Genomic DNA, 17280 nt, shown 5'->3' with positions numbered 1-17280 from the left:
ACGTGGTTTTGACTATGAGGGGCGGTGATGATCCTTGTGGGGTGAGGGCATCACGACCTCAAATTGGCTGGGAATCGCTTGAGAAACCACTGACAATTTTCTCACTCCAGGGAATGAATAAGTGAGTATTTTTTTAAGAGCATATATCACCCATGCTGGCGTGCTAGAGTAGAACGCCGTACGAGCATCCGAGAGCTGCCAAATTTCCCTGGATATAATATGTATTTTTGACAACGTTCATGCATAATTTTCCTTGAAATTTTCAGATATTTTAGATTAAATTGCATACAAAATTGTCTGAAAATTTTCGGAAATAATATTCGCAATTTTCTCAGAAAATTCGGTTTTAATCGGAGGAAATTTGGCAACGTCTGAAGGCTCAAACGGCGTTCTTCCTTAGCACGGCGGCGTGGAGCGATTACACCAATGAGAATGACACAATGCAAGTATGTTTGTGCCTGGCTACAGGAAATTGGACTGCGTAGTCCACAGAGGCAGCGTGTACAGAGACATTGTTGTTCATAAGGACGGGGAAATCGAATTTTGAGATTTTCGCGGAAAATTCTCATGTCGTGAGCGATTTTGTTCGTTTTTTTGCCGATCATTGACACAAATAAGTTTAGTCATAGCTGCATCTCGATTGGCACGATTTTTGGCTCTCTGGAAAATCTAGGCAAAAAACGTTTCAAAATCTCCGACCATATTTATTTTTATGGGAGGAAACTATAATCAAAATATCTCCTCCTTTGCTGCACTGGAAAAAAGAAAAACACATTGGATGTTGAGTCCAGACTCTTGAAAACATTGACAAGAAAAAATACTCTTGATTCAATCAGATTTTTGCTTAAATCAAAAGGAAATCCGCTCAAATTAAGAAGCTTGGTTCTTGATTTTCGCAAAAATCCGATTGAATCAAGAGTATTTTTTCTTGTCGATGTTTTTAAGAGTCTGGACTCTAGATCCTATGTGTTTTTTTTCCAGTGTGTGGTACTTAGCAACGAGGGAGTAGAAATTCACAGAAAATCGCAAAAAATACAGACGGCTCGTTTCTTTTGAAAAAATAAAACTCGCGCCACCACGCAGTAACCAGCGAGCGAGCAGTTCGTTGATTTCAGGTCCGCCTAATCCTCACTGAGCGACACATAAGCTTCATTTGTTTATGGGCGTCGTAAACCGCAATTACCTTGGGGGCCAGACAATGGTGGGTTTTGAACTTCCCGCGCCAGTGACCGCTGACCGCGAATTGGGCGTCATCGCAGCAGCCCAAAAATGAGGCCGTGCTTTGGGCCGAATCGCGGATTAATCCGAGAAAACTCGCGAGCCGCCGTGACGTAAGCAAGAGAACAAGAAATCCACATTTGGTGTATTTTTATGCGAAGGCCGCTCGGGGCGCTCCCGTTGCAACGCAACGTTGCCGCTACCCCAAAAAATACACTTTTCTTTTAAAAAAATCTCCCAACAGAACTTTCGATGTGCCCGGATCTCGGAGACCGAATATTGTCGGCCCTCATAAACGAAAATGCAACATCCGTCGGTGAACTTAAACTGCTACGAATATTATTTTTCCAAATTTATAAAATTAACAATTCTCGACGAAAAAATTTTGTTGTATCTTTTAAATTTTGAAAATTTCAATTTTTTTTTTGGGGGGGGGGGGGGGGGCAAAAAAAAAAATACAGAGAATGCTCTGAAAGCTCTGCGATTACCTACTTACTTTTAAAGTATAGGCAAAAACATATCCGACAACCGGGCACCGTTTTTTTTAAAGGAGTATAGTGCCGTGCTAAGGAAAAACGCCGTATGAACATTCAAGAGTTGCCGAGTTTCCACCGATAAAATGTTCATTTATGAGGAAAGTTATCAATATTTTTCTTTGAGATTTTTACACTATTTGGATCAAATTACGAACGGAATTCTCTGAAAAATCGGAAGAAAAATGTTTATAAATATTCTCATAAATTTGTGATTTATGAAAGGAAATTTGGCAACGCCTAAAGGCTCATACGGCGTTTTTCGTTAGCGCGGTAGTATAAGATTAAGGTTCAAATCCTAAACCAAACCTCAATATACATTAAGTGAGAGAAAAGTCATCAGGACATAAATAGATGATATCAGGGTGCAGCAAACCACTTATTCGTTCGATGAGGTGACGTACAGTAAACACGGGTCTCATTGCAATAGATCACGCTAACTTCCAATTTTTACGATGAAACACTCATTTTTCTTTGAATAATTGCAGCTCATTACGTTCCCGCAAAGTTCTCATTTTCCATGTCCCGGTGACAAGAATTAAAAATGCAATGGCTCAGCTGGTGTATTGTAGCTGTGGACGACGCGGATGGTAAATTCCTCGCCGGACTAAGAGGAAAAAGTTTTACTTACGTATAGAGAAAATACTAATTTCCAGCCGGAGTATGTCAACACGACCTGGAAAACATACTTCGAGACGTCGCGTCGCACTACGTGCGGCCAAATCGTCAAAACAGCTCTCATATTCTTCAGTTCTGTGAGGATTATATTGCACCTTTGACAAATAGTTTGGAATATATTTTGCAAGTAACTAGTATGTTTTACCCATATTAGAAAAAAACGTCTAGAAATGATGAAATTTCAACCTCCCCCCCCCCCTCTTAGAGGATGGCAATACTTCCTCTACCCTAGGGTAGTGAGAAAATAAAACATACGTGCCATAGTTGTTCAATGACGATGGGGGTTTTTATGAATGAGCCAGAAGAAAGTAGTTTCTTATTGCAAAATGCAGTCCATTTGGTGACCATCCGCAAGAAAAGGGACCCTTGGACCCTGTTGTACCGAAAAAATTAAAATTTGGCTAGATACCTATGAGACTGCATTGCTAAGAGGCATAGGCGGACCCAGAAACTTCGAGCGTGGTGGGCGAGGGGCGAATGGAGGACCCGGGTTCTTTTCCGAGAAAATTGTCGAAATTTTAAAGCATCTAATATGCAGATATTGAGTCAATTTCGTCATAAATATACCAAATATAAGCGTTCTTCTTTCTTATTTCCTCTACCCCTTCCTCCTCTTTTTCTTCCCGTTTTTCTTCCTTCTTTTTATCGGGCGAAAGGAGGGGGCGTATGCCCCCATTAAGCCTCTTATATACGCCCCGCTTGAGTCGGCCTACGTGAAAAGGAGTGCTTTACTAGTATCAATCAATATAACACTGGCATCTAGTGTAAGTATAAATCTTAACCGCTGGAAAAATTAATCAGAAGTCATGAAAAACCTTTTCTCCAGGTCTGTAGGTACTTCCAATCAAGCTCTCCCACCGCGATACAATTCCGGAAGTTGCCTAATAGGCGCGGCGCAAGGCTTTCTGATATCATCGTCGTCGTGAGGAAGGTACGCATGCACCGCGGTCATTTGGCTTTTCAATGAGCAATTGAACTCTGATCTTAGGAGCCTTCTTCAAAATTGACGGCGCTCACCAACCAAGGTTGGCAACGGGTGGCTTATGCCCCACATCAGGAGTCATTTTCCCGCACTCACGTATCGATTCCCTGTCCGCAGTGACATGAATGACTCGCCGCCCTACGGAACGGGATCCCTTTCGCCTTCTGCTATTCAAAACTACGAATCCCTTCAAGTGAACTCGAGTCGTGTCAATGAACGCAGTGTTACCTGCCTCGTGGAATTGAGCGGGTTATTTGGAGACGGGCGTAAACACCAAAAGTCAAGTTTCGAGAAAAGTATTTATCATGGTATTAATTCCTGGCATTAAATCCTGAATGGTCGTCATCAGTGTGCTAGTGTTGCACCAAACAGCGAATCTCTTGGAGGGAAAATTGTGCTCATATGAGCTATTTCCCTCGGTATTGAGTTTTTCAGCTTTATGCTGATTTATAACCCACGTTGGCTAAAATTTCCAACTTACTGTCTTTTGAGAAAACATGAAAAGAATTGATTTCTTCCACAATGCAGCTCTTACATGTGTCAGGAATTTGCGATTTAAGCACTTTTCCTTTCGTAAAAATTTGCGGAAGATGATGCCACTGGTTTTCTCTGAAATCAACTCCAAAGCTCAAGAAAAGCTCTCCGAGTGGAGGTCGTAATTGGGTGGGGGGGGGGGGATATCCCACAACACCCTGAGAGTCCACCTCTATATCTAGTCAAACTTTCCATGCAAATTAAGGAGCACCTTAGCAGGGTTGCCGGTTCAGTTTTGGAATTCCCCAATAAAGTGGCAACCCCGTTGTGTATTTGCTCCCTATCTTTGCATGGAGAGTTCGACCATAGACCTCGGCCCCTACAAACCTAAGGGGATACTTCAAGCATTGCGCAATGCGCGAAACCCTTGGCTCCTACAAACCTAAGGGGATACTTCAAGCATTGCTATGTAGAGGTGTACTCTCAGGGTAGCGTGGAATATCCCCTCCATTACAGTTTAAACTTTGAGCCTTTTTTGTAGTTTTGGAGTTGATCGTAGAGAAAACCAGGGGCACCGTCCTGTTCCTCGCGAAATTTTACACAGGAATCAGTGCTTAAATCGCAAATTCCTGAGCAAGAGTTCCATTCTTCATATTTCTTAGGTTGCGCAAATTATTCCTTCGCAGATCTTGAAGTACGGAGTGTGATTCCTGAAGTACTAATCGTGATTTTTAAGTTACTATCATCACGATACATCACTTTTTTTCGCTCTCGTAACCCTTTTGAATCACCGCCTGCTTTCACTGCGGCGCACAGTGGATTGAGTCAATGGGAGGGGTCGGAAAAAATTTGGAAACTTTAAAAGCTTATAACTCCATGTGTACAAAACTTTGAGATTATAAAAATGGTTTCATTGGTTTCCTCGTGAGATTCATCTTCTTAAAGTGTCCCTTAAATTTTAAAATGTGACGAACTAAACATCAAAATTTGCAGTTTTAGCCAAGACCTGTTTTTTGTGTCCCAATTTCATGTCCGACCTCTCCAATTAACTCGATCCAATGTGCGGCGGCGAAACGAGAAATCAAAACCAAACATTTCCCAATTTCTAATTGGTGGATAGCACTTCCCTAGCTTAGCGTCAAAATTAGTCGAACATGAACACAAACTGACAACGTCGTGGTGATCTTTTTGGTCACCGAGAAATCCGCTCTTATTCATGAATCTACTGCGCGTCCTTCTTTCCACCGCGGTAAATAATCTCAAAGCCAAGCTTCTCAAATTTCTAAACTCTTTTCATGTGGCTCGTGGCTTTTCCCGAGAGTAAACTTTCTGCGCAGCAGACGTAGCTAGCTACCTACTCGTCACACTAAAGACTATGAAGACATTATAGTTCCAGCAACGTCCTTCTGTTTGTGTATTAACGATGATGAAGTTCCTGGGTGTTTAAAAAGTGATTAGAGCAAGCTTCGGGTGATTTCCTTGCCCTCTCAAGGAAACTTGTTATAATCCTACACGGAGAAAAAAAATTCGTGCGTGGGACCCGAAGTTTAGGTCATATGGATCTCTGAAGTTTTCGGATTGAGCATCTGAACTATTTAGGTTCAGCTGCTGAGGTTTGGATCACACATGTGAAACTTCAGTTCTTACATCTGAAGTACTTCGGTTTTCACACCCGAAAAACTTCGGTTCTCACATGTGAAGTACTTCAGATGTAAAAACTGAAGTTTCACATGAGTGATCCGAATCTCTACAGCTAGACCTAAAGTGTTCAGATGCTCAATCCGAAAACCGCACGAGGTTTTTTTCTCCGTGTAGAGGAAGATTGGAATTATTTTCTACTGATAGAGCATCATATAAATCCATGCTTTCTAGGGTTCATGCGGGAACCGAGATGCGTCACAGTAAGCATACTTGTTTAATCCGCCCTCAAGGAACACGCGACGCCGAGGCGAGCGCTGATTGAAGTCTACCGTCCGGGTGTGTGATCAAAGTGAAAATTTGATGTCTTAAAATTGACGCGAAACGGTTAATTCCGTCGTCGAGTCGTCACTCTCGTCCTCGGGCGGGAAACGCGGAAGAGTCCCGCGAGTCTTTGACAGTTTACAAAGTGCCGACGTCCCTGGCGTCGCGACGCCTCGCGTCGGCGGAGGCGGCTACTCCGCCACGCGACCCGCGAGCCCGTGCCGCGATGCGCGGGCGTGAGGAGGTATGCGCCGCGACGCGTGGCCTAGCCAGGCAATTTATCAACGCGCGGTTACTTTACTGCTCGGGAGTCGGGCACGATCTGCGGATACCGCCACCGCACAGTGAGGCAAACCCTCGGGTGAGGGCAGACGTAGCCATAAGGGGCCGTCCATAAATTACGTGACGCAATTTTTCGGAATTTTGGTAACGCTTTTTGATGTAAGTGTGTAGCCCACAGTGTTCGAAACTCACAGGCGTCAACGCGCCAAATGCGCCTAAAAAATCGGCCATGGCGCCTAAAGTGTGAAGGGTCTGCGCCAACGAGGCCCCTAAAAATCTGAATTTTCATAGGTAGTCGCATAAAGAAAGAAAAACAAATCTATTTGAACTGACAAAACTCAGAATTTTCAGCACTCCAAGTGAAAGCTTGCTTTTTCTATTCTTCACGATTTCATTCTTAGTGCTTTTGTCTTCCCCAAGTTACAGCTACTTACTAGTTCTGTTGCGAAAATACCTTGCATCTAACTTTTCACTGAATGCGCCGTAATATATAGGCAAAAAGTATATAGGCCTTGCGAAATCGTGGATCGAGGGAATAAGGCGGGAAATGAGAAGATGCGATCTGCCGGAGGAGCTCTGGCAGGATCGCTATCAGTGGCGGTTGGGTGTCGCAGAGCGCACAGAAACACTTTAAGAGCAACTTGGTAGTTGGTTAGTGTAGCCCATAAATGCCACTATCATCAGAAGTAATAAAATAATAATCCTCCTGAGTCAAACTATATTTTTTTTTAAAACAATAAAAAATTTCTCGACCCTATCCTTTAACACGTAAAGACGAAATGGCGTAACACTCTCCCCGTCCCCCTCCGCCCTAAATCGTTTCTTAATTCATGGACGACCCCTAAATTTTCTGATCGAAGAATTTGAGGTGTCTGGAATTTTGCGAGTCTCATGTTGATGGCCGAGCTGCGGAACCACCTATCTCCATTGCGATGTTTCAAAATTCCCACTTCTACTTGATTTTTTCAAAGAGAAACAAGCAAATTTGTAAAATTGTCTTGTTTCTCTTTAAAACAATAAAATCTGAGCGGAAAATTTGAAACATCGCAACGGAGTTATGTGATTTCGCAATTTAGCCATCAACATGAGCTTTAGAAGTCAATGCATCATGTCTGACCAATCTCACCGATTTACTCCCCTGTGCGGCGTGGGCTGCTTTGCTTGGTGGCATAAAATACCTCAAGTTCAAGTTCAGTTACCAACCAAGTGCAGTCGTCAGCTTCTACTGCAGATTATTGCCGGTTGCGGCACTTTAAAAAGTGAGAGAAGATTCTACGCCATTGTCTCTACTCATTCATAGATGAAAGTAAGGACTTTTTGTGGAAGGGACGAGGTGACATGGTCCCTGTGACCACTTCCAATGAAGAAGAGAGCCTCCATGGAATAATTTATTGGGGGCCACTTCGCTTGATATATTCATCTCTGCTTGATTATGGTTTTAATGTAAAAAGACACAAAACTTGATCATAATCAAGCCAAGTAAAAAAAAAAAAAGTGATTACATAGGTAGGTATACTATTTTTAAAAAAAAATACCAATGACATTAATGAATAATGATAAAATAAACAACAGAGAAAGGGTCATTACTAAAAAAGCAAAAAAAAAAAAAAAACTATTATTCACAATGCCTCTATTCTAGCCGATGAAATTTCTCGTATTTGTCAAAACATCAATATGGTTTGTTGATGACAAAATCGTAATGAATTGACAGAATGAACTGTGCCAATAAAGTAGATTTGAGGTTTATGTCCCACTGATTTGGTTGGAATCGACGGAGATCGATGTGCCGAATATCGCAAGGATGACGTGACGTACCTATCCACTAAATCAGTCTGTGGAAAACCCGCCCTAAAAATGTTGGTACCCTACACCTACAAAAAGAGGTTGCGATGGGCAGAGTTCAAAGTATTTTATATTTTTTTCCTGAAATGGAAAATTTGAAGAAAATAATTTTAAAGGTGAGAAAATTGACCACTCTTGTAAAATCATACAGAGTGACTAATCCCATTTTAACACGTGTTTAGCAAATTAAAACATGCCAGAGCTCCTCTAATAAGTTAATTGCTCAATTTAGAAAACGAGAGAACATACACGTGCTCAGCTCACTTAGTGTATTCCACTCAAAAATAAAATTCATCCATTTATGGTCAAACCATAATTCTATTTGAGATCATCGGAATTGTTTCTAAAACGCTCCGCATTTTTTTTTGGAACGAATATAGAACCGGTTGGCCTAAGGCAATAAAAAGCCTCGGCTTCGATTAATATTTTGACCCATAGGGGATTTATTCCAATGCCGACGGTAGACGCATCCTACTGCGCATGTTAATGCGTGAGATTTAATCAAATGCTGCTCATTTTTTCAGTACCTATGACTAAAAGTGAGATGTGCAAAAAGTGAACTCGAAGCAAGTCCCATAAAATTGAGACAATAATGGTTCGTTAAAAAAAAAGTTAAAAGAGCAAGGGCACACCATTTGCCTTACATTCTTTTTTTTCCAAAAATTTTTCCTCATGTGTGAATTTTCAAGCCAATTTCTAACTTTCTGTCTTGGATGAGATCCAGGGCTCTTTGCGTTCTTTGGCTAATTGAAATCCATTATCTTAATTAGTTTACAATCACGCGACAACTTATATGAACGGATCACGTCCGGTGCCATGCTTGAATTACGTTGAGTCAATCAAGCAAACTTATCTTTTTACCGAAATTTATCTTACTTAAGTAAGTACAGGATCAACTTTTTTGTCAGCGGAGGTATTGGATTGAGTTTGGCGGAAAGAGAGCAAGATTTTCGGAAAATAGGGGGTCTAATTACCATGGAATTTCTTAGTTATACTTCTCCTGGGGAAAATGTTTTGTTTCAAAATTTCAATTTTAATAGACGTAGAAAGCTTGCGAGGTCATTCATTTAATTTACCGAACGGGTCACTGCAAAAACCATCGTTTATTTTTATTACTATTTTTTTTTTTTTCAAATGTTTAATGATTTGGTTTCCCTCTCCTGAATGCTGAATGATCCGGATACACTCAGATAGAGAACCAAGTGTACACTTGTTTCCATCTTAAATGCCCGCACTCAAACACACAAAAATAGAAGAAAGTCCCAATTTTTATATTTTTAGAAACATAAAAAGGAACCGATATTTTCCCACGTCTTTCATAAATTTCTGAAATTTCATGAAATATCTCACGTTACATTTGAAGATTTTATTTTTCATGAAATTTTGCCACCCTGATAAGGTACCCCTTAAGGAGAGAAGAAGATAGGTATACTGCCGTGCTAAGGAAGAACGCCGTATGAAACTTCAGGCGTTGCCATATTTCCGTCAGTAAAAGTCAAAGAGCTTGATGCAAAAACGGCTTTTTTCGCCCCCCCTCTGGAAGTTCTTCAGACTTTGTCTATTGATTACTCATACTTGAGCGCTTCTTTTCCCAAATTTTCAGACCCCCAAAAAATTTTGGGGGGGAGCTAGGGGGGGTGGAAGTCAAAACCTGTGAACCTCGATATCTCTTGAACGAAGAAAGATATCGAGGTCCGGTTTGGACGAAAAATCGTCTAAAATTGCATACTTTAAGATTCTAAAGGTCGAAATCCCGATATCACATTTTTAAGTCAACATATGTGCTTTTTTCCAGTTTTTAGGTCTAGAAAATTTCTTTTAAACGAAAAATTTACAAAGATCTCAATTTTTTATTTGAACCAAAACCAGTTTTTTAAATTGTTCGTCTTTTTCCGCATCCAACGAGTGGTCGTATAAGCTGGGGAACCGAACGGTTCCGGAGTTATGATCGATTGAAGTTTCCGCTCAACGCGCGCCGACCGATTTTCGCGCGCAAAAAAGTCGGATTTGACTGTTATTAGATCAGATTGAATGTTCAAACTGAGCAAAATGCATTATTAGGGACTCTTGAGGGTCGCTGAGTTCAGAAATTACAGATACTTCCAAAAAATTCACGTTTTTAAAATTACAGCTCCGGTACAGGACCACTGAGCGGCGGTCGGCGCTCAGTGGGCCTCTAAAATAGCGCTCGGAGCTGTAATTTTAAAAACGTGAATTTTTTGGAAGTATCTGTAATTTCTGAACTCAGCGACCCTCAAGAGTCCCTAATAAAGCATTTTGCTCAGTTTGAACATTCAATCTGATCTAATAACAGTCAAATCCGACTTTTTTGCGCGCGAAAATCGGTCGGCGCGCGTTGAGCGGAAACTTCAATCGATCATAACTCCGGAACCGTTCGGTTCCCCAGCTTATACGGACCACTCGTTGGATGCGGAAAAAAGACGAACAATTTAAAAAACTGGTTTTGGTTCAAATAAAAAATTGAGATCTTTGTAAATTTTTCGTTTAAAAGAAATTTTCTAGACCAAAAAACTGGAAAAAAGCACATATGTTGACTTAAAAATGTGATATCGGGATTTCGACCTTTAGAATCTTAAAGTATGCAATTTTAGACGATTTTTCGTCCAAACCGGACCTCGATATCTTTCTTCGTTCGAGAGATATCGAGGTTCACAGGTTTTGACTTCCACCCCCCTAGCTCCCCCCCAAAATTTTTCGGGGGTCTGAAAATTTGGGAAAAGAAGCGCTCAAGTATGAGTAATCAATATACAAAGTCTGAAGAACTTCCAGAGGGGGGGCGAAAAAAGCCGTTTTTGCATCAAGCTCTTTACCGGGAAGATTGTGAATATTTTTTTCCAAAATTTTCAGATAATTTTGCTCGCGATATAATCTAAAATATCTGAAAATTTCAAGGGAAAATGTGCATAACTTTCCTCGAAAATACATGTTTTATTCGGAGAAATTTGGCAACTCTCGAATGTTCATGCGGCGTTTTTCCTTAGCACGGCAGTATAAGAAGCTATTATTGATACGCCTTTCAGGAACGGATTCTCTTTTTATGAAAGGCCTTCGGAGTCATCGAACCGACCAGACAGCGCGTCGTTATTTCACGCAGTTAGCGGCCTGAAACGGAGGCTGAACCCGGGCTGGATCGATCAATTTTCAGGGTTGATGAATTTTCGCGGAGCTGTCGCGCGAAAGGGAGCCTCCAAGCTCCTCGAAGCTTTCAGCAAAGCACAGGACGCGGGATCCCCGGTGGCAAGTGACAGAGGGAGTCGTTTTTCATCGTCGGAAGGTCCTCGTCGGAGCGGAAACCGGGACAAGGTCATTCCTTGAACCGTGGGTCCGGCCCACCCCCACTGCCCCCCCTCCCGCCCAGGACTCCCCCAATCAGAGCGCCCGACTTTCCATCGATCCACGCTCCCGCGCCTTCAGCTGTAATTTTTTAGTCGATAGGGGCGGGTGATCAGATCCTCGGGCGAACCCGATTTCCGTGACCTAGGTCGCAGGCCGCACGTTCGTTCCGTATGCGGACGCCGTGGCACTGCAGAAAATTACCCCTCGACGATGCGACGGATTGAGCGAGGACGAAAGGGACGACGCTGGTTGAAAGGAAAAAAAGGAACAAGAGAACGCGGGCTTGACCGTGAGGATCTAGAATGACAGAGTGCCTTCAAAGGAGATGTTGCATGTGTGAGGAATTTGCGATTTGACTATGGATTCGTAAGTGAAAGTTCGCGAGAAACACGATGGTGCCACTGGTTCTCTCTGAAATCATCTTCCAAGCTCAAAAAAAGCTCTCAAGTTGAGGCCAAAATGGAGGGGATATCCCACCCCGGAAAAAATGGAAAACGTTCAAGCTCATTCAGGATCGTTCGATTTTCAATGATCCTGAATGAGTTTGAATGATTCTTCAATGAGCATCAATGATCCCGAATGAGCTTGAATGCGCTGACTCGTTGGATCATTCAACTTGAATGATCCGGATCGTTCAAGTCGAACGATCCGGATCTTTGACCCAATGCGCTTGAATACGCTGGCCCATTGGATCATTCAACTTGAATGTGCCAACTTGTTGGATCGTTCAATTTGAATGTGCCGACTTGTTGGATCGTTCAACTTGTATGATCAGGATCATTCAATTTGAATGATTCAATTAATCGGCTTATTCAAACTCATTGGGCCAATGATCAGGCTTATCGTAGCTGAATCATTAAGAGCATTAAAATTGAACGGCCCAACATGCTAGCTCATTCAAGCTTATTAGGTCAACGATCCAGATTATTAAAGTTGAATAAGCCACTACTATGCCAGCGTCTGATTGGGTCACTTGGATAATTTTTACCTCCCACTATTCTACATTAATATAATTTGCTATGTAACTTTAATAAATACTCAATCGGGTCAAACTCTGGGACCTACCACAATGATATGATCACTTCAGCAGATTCGGATATTCAAGTATCGGTCTGATGAGAATCTATTATAAAGAAATTGTAAGAAGTATAGACGCAAATGCACATGGGTAGCCATTTTCACTTCGCAGTTTTTCTTCGACAGAAAAATGAAGGAATAAGGGAAAAGTTCAAAAACACTGACTCGCCAGAAATTTCATCCAATTCCTCTTGAAGTAAGCTCATCATCCGCTCTATTAGAGTAACAGTGTGAATGTACCTTCAATAAAAGTAGTGAATATTTTTGCTACAAACTATCTCCCACATGCTGTCAAGAATTCAAACCACAAAACAGTCATGATGGGAGAGGCTCGTAGCTTTGCCACCGAGTTGCAAAGCTGCTCTGCCGTGCTAAGAAAGAACGCCATATTAGCCTTCAGACGTTGCTAAGTTTCCTCCGATAAAAACCAAATTTACTGGGAAAATTGCGAATATTACTTTCCAAAATTTTTAGACAATTTTGTACGCAATTTAATCTAAAATATCTGAACTTTTCTAGAAAAAAAAATACATGAATATTTTCAAAAATACATGCTTTATCAAGGGAAATTTGGCAACTCTCGGATGTTCATCCGGCGTTCTTCCTTAGCACGGCAATGCTGCAGGGATACTTTCCATCGACAACTGAAGAATTTAACTAGAAAGAAACATATAAAAATAACAGCATAACCAAAAAAAATGTTGAATTGAAGAATAAACCGCGCGTTTAGAATTGCATGAGCGATGTCGCTGTTACTCTGATTTAAAAGAAAGATACCAGCAAAAATTACATTGGGATACAGGGGTATAAAATTGGCTTTGTCTCTGAAATAATTAATTTACCTTAGATTGTGCTTTGAAGTGATACAAGGCAGTAGGTAATTACAAATTTGTGCTTGAGTGTTTGTTCAAATGAAGTGTCATCGATGGAGAGAATTTTATTGAAGTAAAATTGTGTCCTCGGACCATAAAGTAGTGCATTTGATGACTGGAGCACAACTCACAGGTATAAGGTAACATCATACTGATAACTTGTTAAACGGTCAAGGGAAAAAAACAATAAATAGAATTTAAAGCGACATAGAAGAGAAATTACAGAACAGAGGATTTCAATTTTCGAGGAAAGTAGGGCCTCTCTCACTAGCTTTTCTGAAAATTCTTAAGATTAGCCTTATGACAGTAAAAAAAATGAGCCTTACATGATAATATAAAAAAAAAGAGACGAGAAATTGACATAATCATAGCAATCCTTAAGACAGGAGGATGGGAAAATATTTCAGCAATGTGGCAACGCCGTTACTTCCCCGCCTCCCACCACTCGTTTGCTGCGTGAAGAAAACAAAAGAAGATGACCGTTGAGCCAAGGAAGATGGAAATTCCACCCCCGAACCTGTAAAGGCCGAGGGGTCGCGGTATTCGCCACTTGGTCTGATCAGTCTTGCTGCCTGCGTATCATTAGCGTGTCGCCGCTCAGATTTTTCGTCTGTGTTGCTTTAAATTCTATGTATTTATTGTTTTTTCGCTGGACTGTTTAACAAGTTATCAGTATAAACTTACCTTGTACCTGTGAGTTGTGCTCCAGCCATCAAATGCACTGCTTTGTGTTCCGAGGACACAATTTTACTTCAATATTTTCTCCATCGATAACGCTTCATTTGAACAAACACGCAAGCACAAAATTGTAAGTACTATTGCCTTATTTCACTTCAAAGCACAATCTAAGGTAAATTAATTATTTCAGAGACAAAGCCAATTTTATACCCCTGTATCCCAATGTAATTTTTGCTTGTTTCTTTCTTTTAAATCAGAGTAAAACAGCGACATCGCTTATGCAATTCTAAACGCGCGGTTAATTCTTCAATTCAACATTTTTCTGGTTATGCTGTTAATTTAATATGTTCCATTTTAGTTAAATTTTTCAGTTGTCGATGGAAAGAATCCCCGCAGCAGCTCTGCAACTCGGCGGCAAAGCTACGAGCCTCTCCCACAATGACTGTTGTGTGGTTTGAATTCTTGACAGCGTGTGGGAGATGGTTTGTAGCAAAAATGTTCACCTTCAAACTACTTTTATTATAGTACCTACATTCACACTGTTGCTGTAATAGGGCGGAGGATGAGCTTACTTCTGGAGGAATTGGATAAACTTCTGGTGAGTCTGTGTTTTCTTAACTTTTCCTATCATCATATGTTTTTTTGGTTTTTTCCCCTTCATTTTTCTGTTGAAAAAAAAACTGCAAAGTGAGAATGGATACCCATGTACTTTTGCTTCTATACTATTTACAATCTTTTTATAATAGATTCTCATCAGACCGAGACCTTGACTCACTGGAAATCAACGATCAGGAGAATTCAAGCTGGCTGGGATTCAACGATCAGGATCATTCAAGCTAGTTGGGATTCAACGATCAGGATCATTCAAGAGTTTGAGGAGTTATCCCACTCTGAACCTGTGAGTGTCCACGTCTGCATCAAGGACGAACTCTCCCGCATGCAATGAAAGTGGACAATCACAAATACATTATGGCAGGGGTTGCCGGTGTTTTCAGTTTTGGAGTCCCCAATTAAAAGTGGCCCCGAGCAATCCTGTCAATGTTATTAGCTCCCTATCTCTGGCTATGGAGAGTTGTGTTCTTGAATGTTACGAGGTGGACTCTCAGGATCAACGTGGGATTATCCCCTCCATTTTGGGCCTCAACTGGAGATGCTGTTTTGAGCTTAGGAGAAGGGATTTTTCAGAGCAAACCAGAGGCAACCATCGTGTTTCTCGCGAACTTTTACACAAGAATCAACAGTCAAATCGCAAATTCCTCACACTTGCAGCATCTCCATTTCTCGTTCATCCTTCAAAGACGTCATCAAGACATAAAGAGTTGCTCTACAAATCGTGTGCAACAAGTCACGATATTAAAGCTGAAGCACGAAAGATACTCACATCCTTCAACCGTATGCAACTATTCGGGCCTGAGGGGATCTTTGTAGTATAAACGAGGAATTGAAGGCGCTTTGCCATTTTGGATCCTCTTAGCGAAGCCGCGCCGCGACGCGCCGCGTTCCGCGGGTGAAGTGGTGAGTACCTAGACTTTCAAAACGCCTTCATTTGCGTGCATATGCAACCCGGGCATCCGTAGAGCCCGAATAGTTGTATCCAAGAGTTAAAGTGATTGTTCGTCGCATTCGACACTGACTAAAGGCGCTTTTCTTGTTTCTCTCGCACCGTAACTTAATTCCAGCGTTGCCTATTGTGCCGATAAGTAATCTTTTACTGATTTCTTGTCAATTGTCAATTTTCCAATTAGATGCTTTGATTGTTCAAATGTATAACAACGTTGTCGTCCTAAAATTCCTAAAGAACGACAAATGTGGCTAAGTTCTTACATGGTTTTTTTTAGGAAAAATTTGAGTGCGCATCTCATACTTGTACTTTTTTTCGCTAAAAAGTTAGGAGAAAGTCCTATTAGAAATTTGAATCATAACCTACGGCTAATTCAAAGCCCGGTATGCGGCAAGATCCGAAGCTGGTAGAAAATATATCCACCGTTACTGATTGATTCAGCATAATCGATTCAAGAAATTATATTAAACATTTTTTATTTAAAAAGTAGGTAAAATATGAAAATACCACAGATCGACTTTTTCGAGATTGTCCTTTCAAATCGCAAATATATCGACGTTCAAATTCGAAACCACGCATCTCCATTGCGGTGTTTCAAAATTTCCGATCTTATTTTATTTTTCCGAATAAAAACAATGAGCCAACTTCATCACTTGAAATTTGTATACAGAATAATCTTCTTAGAGAGGAAAAATCAAGACAGTTTTAAAGAAATTACGTTGACTAGCTTTTCAAAGAAAAAAAAAAGTACGACAGGAAGTCTGTAACGTCGCAAACGGAGATATGTGGTTTCGCACTTCAGCCATCGATGTATAAATGTACCGAGTGGGCACACCTATCTACTGGTGCGTGGAATTTCAAACGGTGTAAGAAACGAGCGCATGGAGAAATTTACGCAGAAAAGGTTCAATGAAAAGAAAAGTGCAGTGAGCGAAAATTCCGACTTCTCAAAAACGCCAAAAACAACTAAAAATGATAGAGAGCCTTCAGAATTGAATCAGTGAGTTCGAAAACACACCAACTCGGAGAAAGAAAAAATTCTTCAGGAAACGCCTAAAACTGCGCAGCGGGCGAAGAAGTTAGTTTAAGAAAAACCTTTTTGATGCCAAAGAACAAAGTACTTCGGGACTTTGTAAAGCACCAAGTTGAAATCAATACACCATGTTTGATCGCAGAGAATTAAACGTTTAAAAATTTCCGAGTTGGTGTGTTTTCGTTCTCACCGACTTTCAGATGCTGATTTTTCATGATCTGCCCTAAAAAATTTATATTTTTCGACCTGAATATAACGCTTAAATATTTATATAACTTGTTGGCACAAGATATACTGAACCGAAAAAAGAAAACTGCAAAATCGGATGGTCACCCGTTTCCCTAGAAATGGCCAAAAATTGGTATTTCCAATGAAATACTTCGATTTTTCCCTTTTCCCGTCGCTGTTTCGAGCACTTCCGATTGCAATTTCGAAATGTCCTTTTGCGTGCAGATGCTTCTATCCGTAAGTGTTACTAAACCGTAAAAAAGTGAAAATCGAAAAAAAACCCCGAGTTGGTGTGTTTTCGAACTCACTATGATTCAATTACGAAACTCACCTCCTCCTAGTCCACCGAACATGTTGTCGTCTATTAAAATCGGAGATCAAGGAATGTAAACACTGACGAAATCCGCTGACGTCGCGACTATGAGTCACCAAATTCACTTGTTCGCGCAATTTCGCGAGCTGTCCGATCGTAGACTGACAATAAGGCGCAGAATCACCCGTGT

At 41.0% G+C, this 17280-nt stretch overlaps 1 protein-coding gene across 1 annotated transcript in view; it reads right to left on the bottom strand.

The window, feature by feature from the left end:
* LOC109033922 (uncharacterized) overlaps nucleotides 1-17280 on the bottom strand; it is a 27491-nt gene extending 10211 nt beyond the window's left edge. Inside the window, exon 1 of the mRNA XM_019046774.2 lies at nucleotides 17109-17280. Within this exon, the coding sequence (XP_018902319.2) occupies nucleotides 17109-17130 (22 nt within the window). The 5' untranslated portion in view covers nucleotides 17131-17280. The remainder of the gene's footprint in view (nucleotides 1-17108) is intronic.

Source organism: Bemisia tabaci, chromosome 8 (genome assembly GCF_918797505.1).
Source record: "Bemisia tabaci chromosome 8, PGI_BMITA_v3".
Taxonomy (NCBI): Eukaryota; Metazoa; Arthropoda; class Insecta; order Hemiptera; family Aleyrodidae; genus Bemisia; species Bemisia tabaci.
The sequence above is the reverse complement of the archived record's forward strand: the minus strand, read 5'-3'. Positions and strand labels throughout refer to the sequence as shown.